The sequence below is a fragment of the Erpetoichthys calabaricus genome, chromosome 4 (assembly GCF_900747795.2).
Source record: "Erpetoichthys calabaricus chromosome 4, fErpCal1.3, whole genome shotgun sequence".
NCBI lineage: Eukaryota > Metazoa > Chordata > Cladistia > Polypteriformes > Polypteridae > Erpetoichthys > Erpetoichthys calabaricus.
The window spans coordinates 243,270,994-243,284,239 of record NC_041397.2 but is presented as its reverse complement, the minus strand read 5'-3'; the positions used below and the strand labels follow the sequence as shown (position 1 = coordinate 243,284,239).

Below are 13,246 nucleotides of genomic sequence, written 5' to 3'. Positions count from 1 at the left end.
GGTTAAATTGCTGAAATTCCTACTTTCTTTGGCATATAACAGTAACATTTTTTTCCTGTCTAAATACTGACTGAAGCGTGGCGATTCAAACTTGAAAAATCCTCAGTGGCGCTCTAATTTTCAAACTTATGTGGCATGTTTGAATTTAAGTTGAATGTTGTCTGCCATTTGTCGAAAAACGGCTACCTGCAATTGACAGTCAATTGTGGCCAATGAAATTCACAGAAATAAGTCACTGACAAATGAAGAGGCTTTGATATTTGCTATCAATTATAGAAGGGAAAGCTAACTGATGGATGAAATAAACAATTAATTCCAAAGATTCAGTCACCAGCAACAAGGGATACTTGCATATGAATCAAATTTCAAGCCAAATTTACTACTGCACATTTTTAAACAATATTGAATAAATATAGTAGCAACTACACACTTGCATGTACATTGTGTTGTGAAAATCTAAACTAAAATCTAAAGACCATTTCATTTCCGTTTAGTTCTCTGGGTTATTAGTTCTAGATTTCAGAAAGATTTTCACTTTTACTTTAGTTAACAACATAATTATTTTTTCATTAATGATATATTCTGTTTTAGTTTTACTTAACGTGAATAGCATGGATAGAATTCAGACTTGTTACAGGTGAAGTTTAATGTAAACACATGTAATAGATCAGATTTATGAAGTAAAAATGTTAAATTTGAATATAAAAGAAGAACTTGGATGTTGTACAAGACTTGGCATTGCCTACATTTAGATAGTGTCAAGTTGCAATTAAGAAGGCTAATATGTTAGGTAACAACACAATGTGCAGAATACAAGTAAAGGGAGTTTTTGCTTAGCACAGATAATACAGTTTTGAGGCCTCATATAGTTTTGGTCTCCATACTACAAAATGACAATGTTAGAAAAATTATGGAGAAGAGTAACAAGACTGACTCCAAAACTAAGGGGTATAATCTATGAGGAAAGACTGAAGGTGCTGAAATTAGAATAGCAGACCCCTGCTGTGGCTTTAAAATGATCTCTTCAAAAATATGAAAACTGGTTAAGGATTAATTTCACACAAACAAGTTTTTCTTGCTGCGGTGGGTTGGCACCCTGCCCAGGATTGTTTCCTGCCTTGTGCCCTGTGTTGGCTGGGATTGGCTCCAGCAGACCCCCGTGACCCTGTGTTCGGATTCAGCGGGTTGGAAAATGGATGGATGAAGTTTTTCTTGGCACAAAGCATTGCGGTAGATGGTAACCCTTTGGGGGACCATCAAAACTTGACCCAATGTCTGGACTGGAGAAGGACTGGAACAGAAAATTTCTCTATATGCAGATGATATGGTACTGTATATATCAGATCCACAAAATTCTGTGCCTGCAGTCTTAACAGCACTAACAGAATTTCATAAGATCTCTGGTCTCAGAATTAATCTGAATAAAAGTGTACTGTTTCCAGTGAATTCTCAAGCATACAATATCGTATTGGACACCTTTCCTTTTATTATTGCAGATCAGTTTAAATACGTAGGGGTAAACATCACAAGTAAACACAAAGCTCTTTATCAAAAAAATTTCGCCGTCTGTATGGAAAAAATTAAGCAAGACTTGCATAGATGGTCAACCCTTCATCTCACTCTAGCTGGAAGAATTAACATTGTTAAGATGAATATTCTTCCTAAGCTTCTTTTTTATTTCAAAACATTCCAATATACATCAATAAATAATTTTTTAAGCAATTAGATTCAACAATAACCTCATTTATTTGGAACTCAAAACATCCACGTATCCAAAGAGCGACCCTACAAAGACCTAAGGCAGAAGGTGGCATTGCTCTACCTAACTTTCAGTTTTATTACTGGGCAGCAAACATACAAGCTATAAAAACCTGGACACAAATAGATGAACATACACAGGCCTGGTCCGCAATAGAAGTAAAATCCTGCAGTACTTCTTTATATTCCCTGCTTTGTGCCTCAATAAATGCAAGGTATCGGCAATATACTAATAACCCAATTGTGCTTCACTCACTCAGAATATGGAACCAATGTAGAAAGCATTTTAAGATGGAGAAGCGTTTATATGTGGCACCTCTGCAAGAGAACCACCTCTTTCAACCCTCGCAAACATATGCAGTTTTTAATATCTGGAAAAAATTTGGGATTAAATTGCTCAGAGATCTTTATATAGTCAACATCTTTGCATCCTATGAACAATTACATTCCAAATTTAACTTTCCAGCTACACATTTCTTTCACTATCTTCAAATTAGGAACTTTGTTAAACAGAACCTGCACGATTTTCCTCATCTTGCACCCTCGTCCATGCTGGAAAAAACATTGCTCAATTTCAAGGACTTAGACATCATCTCTGCAATATATAAAATTATTTTACAGTTCCTCCCTTTCAAAGATCCAAGAGGACAATGGGAAAAAGATCTCTTAATCAATATATCAGAAAGGGAGTGGAAAGTAGCAATGCAGAGAATTCATTCAAGCTCCATATGCGCAAAACATGCAATTATTCAACTCAAAATTATATATTGAGCATATCTGTCTCGCCTAAAACTGTCCAAAATGTTTCCAGGGCAAGATCCAACCTGTGAACGCTGCAATCAAGTCCCAGCCTCACGGGGTCACATGTTTTGGGCCTGTGCCAAATTAACATCATTTTGGATCAAAATTTTGAAGTGCCTCTCAGACAGCCTTGGTGTCACAATCCCTCCTAACCCATTAACAGCTGTGTTTGGTGTTCTTCCAGATGGGTTTAAATTGGAGAAGGACAAACAAACTGTGATTGCATTCACTACACTTTTGGCAGGCAGACTTATTTTGCTGAACTGGAAGAATCCTAACTCTCCTCTTTTAAGTCAGTGGGTAACAAATGTTTTATACTATTTGAAATTGGAAAAAATCAAATATTCAGAGGATCTGTACAGAATTTTTTTAAAACCTAGCAGGATATAATCAATAAAATTGGAGAATAAGCTCTTAAAGCACCAAGGAAGTAATTATCTCCGCATTTCTTTTTCTTCTCCATTCATCTCTACTGGCCTATTAAATTCATCAGTTTAGGTATGTTTACAAGCCTTAAGTTTTACCCCGTTGGCCATGCTCTCTCTCTCTCAGGGGTGGGGGGTCAACTTGTTTTTCAATCCTATTTTTTGTAAAAAATTTATTGATTTGTATGAATGATTACAATAAAAAACAAAACAAAAAAAAAAAACGACCCAATGTTATTTTGCTAAAGATAGGTGAATAGAAACTGATAAGCTTATTGGCTGAATGGTCTGTTCTTGTGATATTTGCTTTCATGTTATAATATATCTATCGATAGTTTCCAAATCTCATTTAGTATTTTGATCTGGCCACTTATTAACAGCTTATTTGCTGTTGCCCACATTCTATACCACTATTAGCAAAGTCAAAATTAAAATAGCAATATAATCACTTGTGCAATTTTAACACTGAGACACCACTGCATGCATGTCCCAACATACCACCTGAGACGATGAAACAAAAAATAAATATGTCCAGAGATGTGAACAGTTTGACCTTTGTGGTGATAATCACTATATATTGAAGATTCATTGCTTAGCATGTTTGGTTTTCTTACAAGTTGTTTTTTTTCTTATTTAGCTTTAACTATCAAAACCTAGATGCTGGTTGCAACTCAGGGTAGATGAGTTTATGCAGTTATTAATTATAAAGAAAGGAAATGTATATGAAATGTGTGCATATATTGGCTGGTATTCAACTCTGTTGTCCAAAACTACAAACCAGAGGGTTAAAGAACCTAGCATTAGACAAATTAAGTAAGAAAGTGCTAAGATGGAAAAAACTGAATTGTTCAGCTCTCCTTTGGCCTGTCCAACATTATTGGCTACTCATGAATGAAGTTTTCTCAAGATGATATTGGTCACAGCATTTAGAAACACTTATGAAGTTCTTTCAATCTGTTTTAAAAAGACAAAAATCCTTAATACAATTACAGCTTTAATTGAACATATTTTGACACTTTCTACTTTTTCATTTAGGAAAGACAAATCTGTGCCTATGCTACTAATATTTGTAGTGATCCTAGCTCTCACCTGCTAACAATACTTTATGACTGAAGGTTAATTATACTGTTTAACTCAGAATTTCTAACAAAATCTTAAACATTCTTCTGACTGTCATGGATATCAGACTCAAAACTCCTTTGTTAGGTAAATATTTCAATAAAACTTTAAAAAAAAATTACGTTTCATTAAAAAGTTTGAATAAAATTTTCTTAGGATTATGTGTTTATACAGTTGTGCTTGAAAGTTTGTGAACCCTTTAGAATTTTTTTATATTTCTACATAAATATGACCTAAAACATTATCAGATTTTCACTCAAGTCCTAAAAGTAGATAAAGAGAAACCAGTTAAACAAATGAGACAAAAATATTATACTTGGTCATTTATTTATTAAGGAAAATGATAGAATATTACATATTTGTGAGTGGCAAAATTATGTGAACCTTTGCTTTCAGTATCTGGTGTAACCCCCCCTTTGCAGGAATAACTGCAACTAAACGTTTCCGGTAACTGTTGATCAGTCCTGCACATCGGCTTGGAGGAATTTTAGCCCATTCCTCCGTACAGAACAGCTTCAACTCTGGGATGTTCGTGGGTTTCCTCACATTAACTGCTCGCTTCAGGTCCTTCCACAACATTTCGAATTGGATTAAGGTCAGGACATTGACTTGGCCATTCCAAAACATTAACTTTATGCTTCTTTAACCATTCTTTGGTAGAACAACTTGTGTGCTTAGGGTCGTTGTTTTGCTGCATGACCCACCTTCTCTTGAGATTCAGTTCATGGACAGATGTACTGACATTTTCCTTTAGAATTCTCTGATAAAATTCAGAATTCATGGTTCCACTCAATGAAGGCAAGCCATCCTGGCCCAGATGCAGCAAAACAGGCCCAAACCATGATACAACCCCCACCATGTTTCACAGATGGGATAAGGTTCTTATGTTGGAATGCAGTGTTTTCCTTCCTCCAAACATAACGCTTTTCATTTAAACCAAAAAGTTCTATTTTGGTCTCATCCATCCACAAAACATTCTTCCAATAGCCTTCTGGTTTGTCCACGTGATCTTTAGCAAACTGCAGACGAGCAGCAATGTTTTTTTTGGACAGCAGTGGCATTCTCCTTGCAACCCTGCCATGCACACCACTGTTGTTTAGTGTTCTCCTGATGAGGGACTCATGAACATGAGCCAATGTGAGAGAGGCCTTCAGTTATTTAGAAGTTACCTTGGGGTCCTTTGTGACCTAGCCGACTATTACACGCCTTGCTCTTGGAGTGATCTTTGTTGGTCAACCACTCCTGGGGAGGGTAACAATGGTCTTGAATTTCCTCCATTTGTACACAATCTGTCTGACTGCGGATTGGTGGAGTCCAAACTCTTTAGAGATAGTTTTGTAACCTTTTCCAGCCTGATGAGCATCAACAACTCTTTTTCTGAGGTCCTCAGAAATCTCCTTTGTTCGTGCCATGATACACTTCCACAAACATGTGTTGTGAAGAGCAGACTTTGATAGATCCCTGTTCTTTAAGTAACACAGGGTGTCCACTCACACCTGATTGTCATCCTATTGATTGAAAACACCTGACTCTAATTTCACCTTCAAACTAACTGCTAATCCTAGAGGTTCACATACTTTTGCCACTCATAGATATGTAATATTCGATCATTTTCCTCAATAAATAAATGACCAAGTAGGGCTGCACGATTAATCTTTTTTTTCTCATGATAACGATATTTATGACCCACGATCAGTTAATAAATATCGTCGCGATTTTACAGTATAAAGACCAAACTGTTTTTTATGGGCTGAGTTTACGGATTGGACCGCGTCACTATGACGTTACTGCGTCTAGATTGCAAGCGCTTTCTGAAGCAGTAGAAGTCAATAGCAGCAATAACAGTCAGTCAGAATAAACATATGATGGCGGAGCAACGTGCAGAACTGCGATCGTTAGTTCCTAAAAAGGGGTCATTCTCAGTTGTCTGGAACTATTTCGATTTCGAAGAATGTGATGTTGATCAGGTACGAGTCTTGTGCAAACTTTGCTCCTGTTACGTCCAAACGTCCCAAGGTAACACAACAAACCTCATCAACCACCTTAAAAGCCACCACAAAGTACACTATCAAGAATTTCAACGACTGAAGGCACAAACAGCAACAACAAAAAATTACCAGCCATCCACAACACAGACAACAATATCAGGGACATTGTTCAACGCAGTACCATATCCGCCTAGCTCGCAAAGACACCGGGAAATAACAGAGGCGATCACGTACCATATAGCCAAGGATATGTGTCCAATAACCACCGTGAGCAGTGAGGGGTTTAACAAAATGATTGCAACACTTGATAAAAGATATAGCATTCCCTCACGCAACCATTTTTCCAATGTTGCGCTGCCCTCGCTGTATGCGAAATGCCGAAAAGAAATAGAAAGAGAAATTCTCAGGCTCAGCCTTGAATATTTTGCTGCCACGACGGACTTATGGTCAAGCAGAACTGCGGAACCGTATTTGAGCTTGACAGTTCATTTTATTGACAGCGAGTTTGAGATGAAAAGCAAGCTTTTGCAAACTTCGTTTTTCCCACAAGACCATACAGCGGAGTTTATTGCAGTGGGCCTCAAAGAAGCGATGTCCGCTTGGGGCTTGCTGGAAGAAAGACTTGTGTGCATCACAACGGACAACGCAGCTAATATGATTAGGGCAGCATCTGTGAATAACTGGCCGAGGCTACACTGCTTTGGTCACAGACTTCATTTACCAAAGGAATAATCGTCATTATTAATCGTGATAAAAATTTTGAGCAAAATAATCATGAAAATCATTTTTTCTGTTATCGTGCAGCCCTATGACCAAGTATAATATTTTTGTTTCATTTGTTGAACTGGTTTCTCTATCTACTTTTAGGACTTGAATGAAAAATCTGATGATGTTTTAAGTCATATTTATGCAGAAATATAGAAAATTCTAAAGGGTTCACAAACTTTCAAGCACAACTGTATACAGTAAGTATACATACACATTTCATGTAATGAAATATTAAGTGTTTATGGGCAAATTTAAACAGTTGATAATCATGGAAAAAATTATTTTATGTACATATACTCAAACATTTGACTGGTACTGTAGCAGAGAAAGCTGGTACTCAGTGGATTCCAATCTGTGCCAGATGCTGTGAAGCATCAGGTGCCAACTAATTCCAGTACTTCCCACACTTGGAAACATGCTAGACAGATTAAGAGGTGTAGATGTGGTGTAAATATGGCACCTGAGAGAAAAATCTAATTATCAGTTGTTAAAAATGCTGACCTCTGCCTCTCCTTGATGTTCCTCTGCTTGACGCAGTTTGCTCTCCTCGTCCACGAGGTCTTCCCCTCCCCCTTCCACGACTTGTGTGAGCTAAAACAACTTCATCTGAGTCATCTGCATTAGCTTCTTCCAACATGTCGACATCCAGGTCACTGAAGGCAGAAGATGGCTCTTCAAGAGGTCGGTGAGATTTTGCCCTGTTGATAGCCTGGCAAATATGAAAAGATCAACTGATTATAAAATTCCAGAGAACAGTTATGGAAAAAAAAAGAGACTGTATTATGTTTGTCCTAAATTAAAAAAAGAAGACTAAACTACTACCATTAGAGAAACAGTACTATTATACTGCACCATATTCTTAAACACTCTAGACCAGGCCTATGCCAAACTGGTCTGCTGAAACCATTTCTTTGGACTGCAAGCCATTTTCTAAAAATAACAAATGCTACATTTTTCATGCCAGTTCACCTGATGCACATTATAAACTCAGAAAACAAATAGGGGTACATTACACATATAAATAATAAGCCACTCAACTGCAGGCACCCATAAAACTATCCCATCATGTCTTGTTCCAACTAGATCCATGAAATTTTTGCCACCCCAATTAAAAGTTAAGCAATGAAACCAATTCAGACAGTTTTTCTTTAACCCCACTCCTACCTGGTTTCACAATATTTTATCCTACTTTGGCACTGATCAGTTCTGAACCACAACACGAAAACTACTCAGTCAGGTCTCATTAATCCTACAGACTACTACCAGAATATCAATTTAATCAATTTTAGTAATAATGCACTTGTTGTGAATGCGCCTTTTTGGGAATTAGGGTGTTAAATTTTGTCTAAGCTTAAAACATTTTTCTTTCAAGACGTTCAAATTTTGAATGGAGGTTTTGTGTTTTGAACATTTAATTTTTCCTTTTGTTTATTGAAATAGTTATGTTTGAAATTCATGTGACGTCATTTTGAGCCTTGTTGCTATGACTCGAGGGTCTGTTCGAAAGGGGTGTGGTCCCAGAAGTCACGAATTACATCACACTTCAGAAGGTGCTAAAATTCTGGATTGCTAAGAGAAACTTTTTCATAGTATTACAGGCAATTCAAGGACATGTGTTATGTCCACCTCATATCATGTTTTATCACTTCTTTCCTTTTAATTAACTTTGGTCTTATTGGATTGTATTATTTTTAGCATTTAAAATTTATAGTCAGGAGTTGTGCCTAATTCATTTAAGTATCTGTCAGGACAGGTATTTTGATTTGGAGCATTAAATAAAGCAGTAAAGGAAAATTTATGCTGTATATAGGTTTTTATTCTTCTGAACCTTTATATTGCTAAATAAAGAAACTAGTATACATATGTCTAAATGTAAACCAAATGTTACATAAATTCAGTAATACCTACGCTAGAGAATACAGTTGATTATCCTAACAAATACAATTCAGTTTTTGTTCTTTTTTTCCTTTCAATTTTAGGTCACTTAAATTAAAGCCTATTTTTGTCCTTTGAAAATGGTGCATGAGAGATGCTTTAGACTTGAGGTGGCTGCCTTATGAATTTTAAATCTCCATCGCAGCAAACAAATTAAACACATCAGTATTAGTACACTCTGTATAATGGGTACTGAGTCCCATGGTATTACTACGGTGTTGAAGCTTTCTACAACAAAGCACTTCAAGGAAAGTTTGGTATTTTTCAAGTCAAAGTTATATCTTCACAAAAATGGTATATATGCATTTGCAACAAAATTGTGCTACGAAGTCAAGTTCTTTCTAACAATTGTTTAAAATATGTTGCCCACACTGGCACTTTACATTGGAATTCACAGCTGGAAAGCAAAAGACTTAAAACTTAACAAATATGTCCACTTTGAAGTAGCAAACATTTAGATTCTTGAAGAAAACTGGCTTTAACATTTAGGGGGCATAGAAAAAATGATTTTATCCTGGATTCACAGGACTATATTTCTTGAGGTAAGAATATATTTCCATTTTGCTTGTCTGCTTAAAGCTACAATCATGGGTTGAGACAGCATGACAAGCCCCCTGTGCCAAACTCTATTCTGCTTATACTCCTACCTTTGCCTCTGAAGTTCTGCTTTTTTCAAAATTTATGTTCTGCCATGGCTAAGATACACATTCACAACATGATTTTTCCCCCAGCAGTGCTTACTTTTTTTTGCTTGTTACTTTGTGTTTTTTTTAGCTTACAGAGAGTGTGACAGTCCAGGTTGGCTCCACACTCCCTGGTGCTTTCAAGAGCTTCTCGAACACATAACCATCAATAATCACGAACCAGGCAAACGAGGTCAAACAAATTCAGCATATTCAGATTGTGCAAAAGTGTTTGATGCTTCTATTAAAACCAGAGAAAAGTATTCAAAAACAAGTGCAGTGCATAAAATGATCTTCCTCAATAAATAAACAATCCATAAAAGCAGGTGTCAAAAAGTGGAGCTTAAAAATAAGCCATAAATATATTCCATAAAAAACGATGTTAAAAGCACAGGCAGGTTTCTTTGGTAAAACAGTCATTTAGTCTATTACAGTGTGTGATAGCTCCACACTCCCAGTTGCTCTAGGGAGCCTCTTGAACCCGTTACCTCCGACAACAAACCCAAGGGATGAGACAGCGGATTAGAACACAACACATAAAGTAAAGGGGCAGGTGCAAAAGTGCTACAGTGCTTTTATTAAAAACAGTAAAAAAGTTCAAAACAAAGTGCAGGGTAAAAATTCAAACAAATAATCCATAAAAATCAAGGTGCTTGTTGGGGTTGAAAACAATCAAATAAATAATCCTTTAAAATGAGGTTAAAAATGCAGGCAGGAAACGGTCTTTTACAATTCAGAGCCCTGGTGCCTTCCTTTTAAAATTGACATCTCTCTGTCTTACACTGATCAGACCCCACAAGAGCGCGATGTCTTCCCGGTGACAGCACACCCTAAGCATATTGGCCACTTCTGCAGCATTATCACTCAACAGGAGCAACCCCCCACCCCCCCAAGCATTAGCCAAATGCTCATTCCCGGGGCTCAATTCCCGTCTGTCTGCTTCCTTTCATCTAGCACCGGCTCACTTGCTCCTACCCTCCTTACCTCTGTCATTTCCCTTTCCCATTTTCAATTTTTTTTTTATTCTTCTTTCATCTTTGATTCCCCTTTACTCGTACCAGCTCTTCCTTATGTGCCTCCATGGCTATAGCATCTCAGTCGCACACTGCGGGATGCCAATGAAGCAAGTAAGACAGACCGCACCCTTACATGCAGGTACGTCTCTCGCCTCAATTACTTCACCAACCACCCACAGCTGCAAGAACACACACACTCATGGAGATCAAGGCGGACAATTATTTCTCCTGATTGTTAAGCTGTGGACCTGCTATACCAAAGAGCCCCAATGCCTCTCTCTAAAATCTTGCATCTCCTCAGCTTATTGGGTCCACACTCCCTCTTCATTTTTGGGAGCCTCTTGATGAGTGTGGCAGATGAGGACCAAACATTCATGAAGCAATGGGATTGTGAAAGGTGAACAGTGCTTTTATTAAAAAAAAAAACTCAACAAAAACAAGTTCAGTACTCTGTCCATAAATAAGTAATCCATAAAATGAAAATGTCTGGTGGAGGTTAAAATCCAATAAACCAATCCAATAAAATGAGGTTAAAAAAAAAAAACGCAGTGTAGGAGACTCATTTAAAATTCCACAAGCTCTGGTACCTTCCTTTAAAACGGATGCCTCTCCGGCTTATCCTCTTTGGACCTCGCAGCCTGGAGAGAAGTCGACCAACAGGTGCAGACACCCATTTCATTTGGCCTGTGTCCCCACCACCAATCCCACAGAGTCCGCAGGCAACCACGAGCCCTGCTCTGCATGAACCGCTGCCAAACCTGGCTCCACTTGGAGCGGACTCACTGTACCTCCACCGCTGCCACTGGCTCCATCCAGCGAAAGTACCTCCAGAGTGTATTGGCCGCACCTGCTCCCAAAGTTGCTCAACGGGACTGACCAACAGACTCCTTCTGAGCGATACCATGGACTGTCCTCCAAACCCCATTCTCGTCTCCCTTAGCTAGTCCATTGGCAAGATGCTGCACAGCGGGGTCGCTCCTGCTCCTTTCATCAGCTCAGCACTTGAGGGCAGCTCTGCCACTCACTCCCTAGGGGCCTACTTCCAACAATATGGGCTCCTCACCCTCTTGCCTCTCTTTCCTCCTATAACCTTTACCCATTCTTAGAACTGAACGTTTTGTTGTTTGATCTTTTTCTTTCGATCTTCCTCTCTGCCGTAGATGTTCCCTTTATATGGACAAACTGTGTGCAGGTGTGGTCCTCTGCCTTCTCAGAGATGTGAATGAGGTTCTTGACTGATCTACTCACATCTGCACGTGAATGCACGATCAGTCAAGTACCACAATCAACCCTGGAGCAACTGTCATCATGCACACCCATTCGGAGCCTGCACACTCCGGGACCCAGTTAATTATTTAAAATCTCCTCATGGACCTCTTATCACAGAGGGTGAGTCGTACTGAGTAGCAGTTTAAATGAAAAGAGACATAAGAGTTTCATTGTACGATGTATAAATAATAAATGCGTAAATACATGGGGAGAACATACAAAACTTAGGAAGACTCTGGCACTATGAGGCAGGAATGACAGCTCTGTGCTATTTGTAGAAGCTGGCATAGAAGGAGCTCTATATGCAGTGGTAGTGACATAGGTGAGGGCTGAAGAAGCAAAGGCATAGACCACAGACACAGCACTACCTGAGTGAGGGGGAAGCATGTGTTACCACATGGTAGAAGCAGCTGCAGAAATAATTAAATAAGGTTTATTTATAATGAAAGAATACAAGTGATCATAAGTGTGCCTTTTTTAATTATTACTGTCTAGTTGTCTAAAGAACAGACAACAATTCGCATCTGCGCAACATTCAGTGTCAATAGCACCACATGTGATTTTAGGAGGTGAATTCACAACACTAGCTGTTACAGACACAGAGGAAGAAGACTAGCAGTGCAGCAAATTGCACAGTCTCCTTTCAAAATGGCTGAATCTCACAAGATGATTTCTTTTTTCCTCTCCATAAACAACACATACATGCAGTTTTGCAATATCAGTGTAATGTCAAGAAGCAGATTAATATTTGATAACATTTTTCACTTGAAAAATTTACATATTTGGTAAGTTTTAAAGCTTTTCTTTTCTGGTGATATCTGTGCCCTGTGAATTCTAACATAAAACTCCATTGCAGGAAAAGTATGTTTTAAAATTTATAGAAAATGCTTGAATTTGGAATACAATTTCAAGTGGCAAATGCATATATACCACCTTTGCTAAGAAATATACTTGATTTGAAAGATACTTATTCTTTAACATAAAGGTTCAAATTTACAGGAGAGGTAGCCACAAACAATAGAATGGATACTGAAACGTCTGTCATGTGAAAGATTTTGGAGCTAAGTTTATGTACCATAGTAAAGCAAACATATTGAAAGAAAGTCTCTTAATACTGTGATCTCATTACATTGAACATACAGTTAGGTCCATAAATATTTGGACAGAGACAACTTTTTTCTAATTTTGGTTCTGTACATTACCACAATGAATTTTAAATGAAACAACTCAGATGCAGTTGAAGTGCAGACTTTCAGCTTTAATTCAGTGTGGTGAACAAAATGATTGCATAAAAATGTGAGGCAACTAAAGCATTTTTTTAACACAATCCCTTCATTTCAGGGGCTCAAAAGTAATTGGACAAATTAAATAACTGGAAATAAAATGTTAATTTCTAATACTTGGTTGAATACCCTTTGCTGGCAACGACAGCCTGAAGTCTTGAACTCATGGACATCACCAGATGCTGTGTTTCCTCCTTTTTA

At 37.8% G+C, this 13,246-nt stretch overlaps 1 protein-coding gene across 1 annotated transcript in view; it reads right to left on the bottom strand.

Annotated features, from left to right (window-relative positions):
• mre11a (MRE11 homolog A, double strand break repair nuclease) overlaps positions 1–13,246 on the bottom strand; it is a 144,281-nt gene that overhangs the window by 36,060 nt on the left and 94,975 nt on the right. Inside the window, exon 15 of the mRNA XM_028800506.2 lies at positions 7,361–7,568. Within this exon, the coding sequence (XP_028656339.1) occupies positions 7,361–7,568 (208 nt within the window). The remainder of the gene's footprint in view (positions 1–7,360; positions 7,569–13,246) is intronic.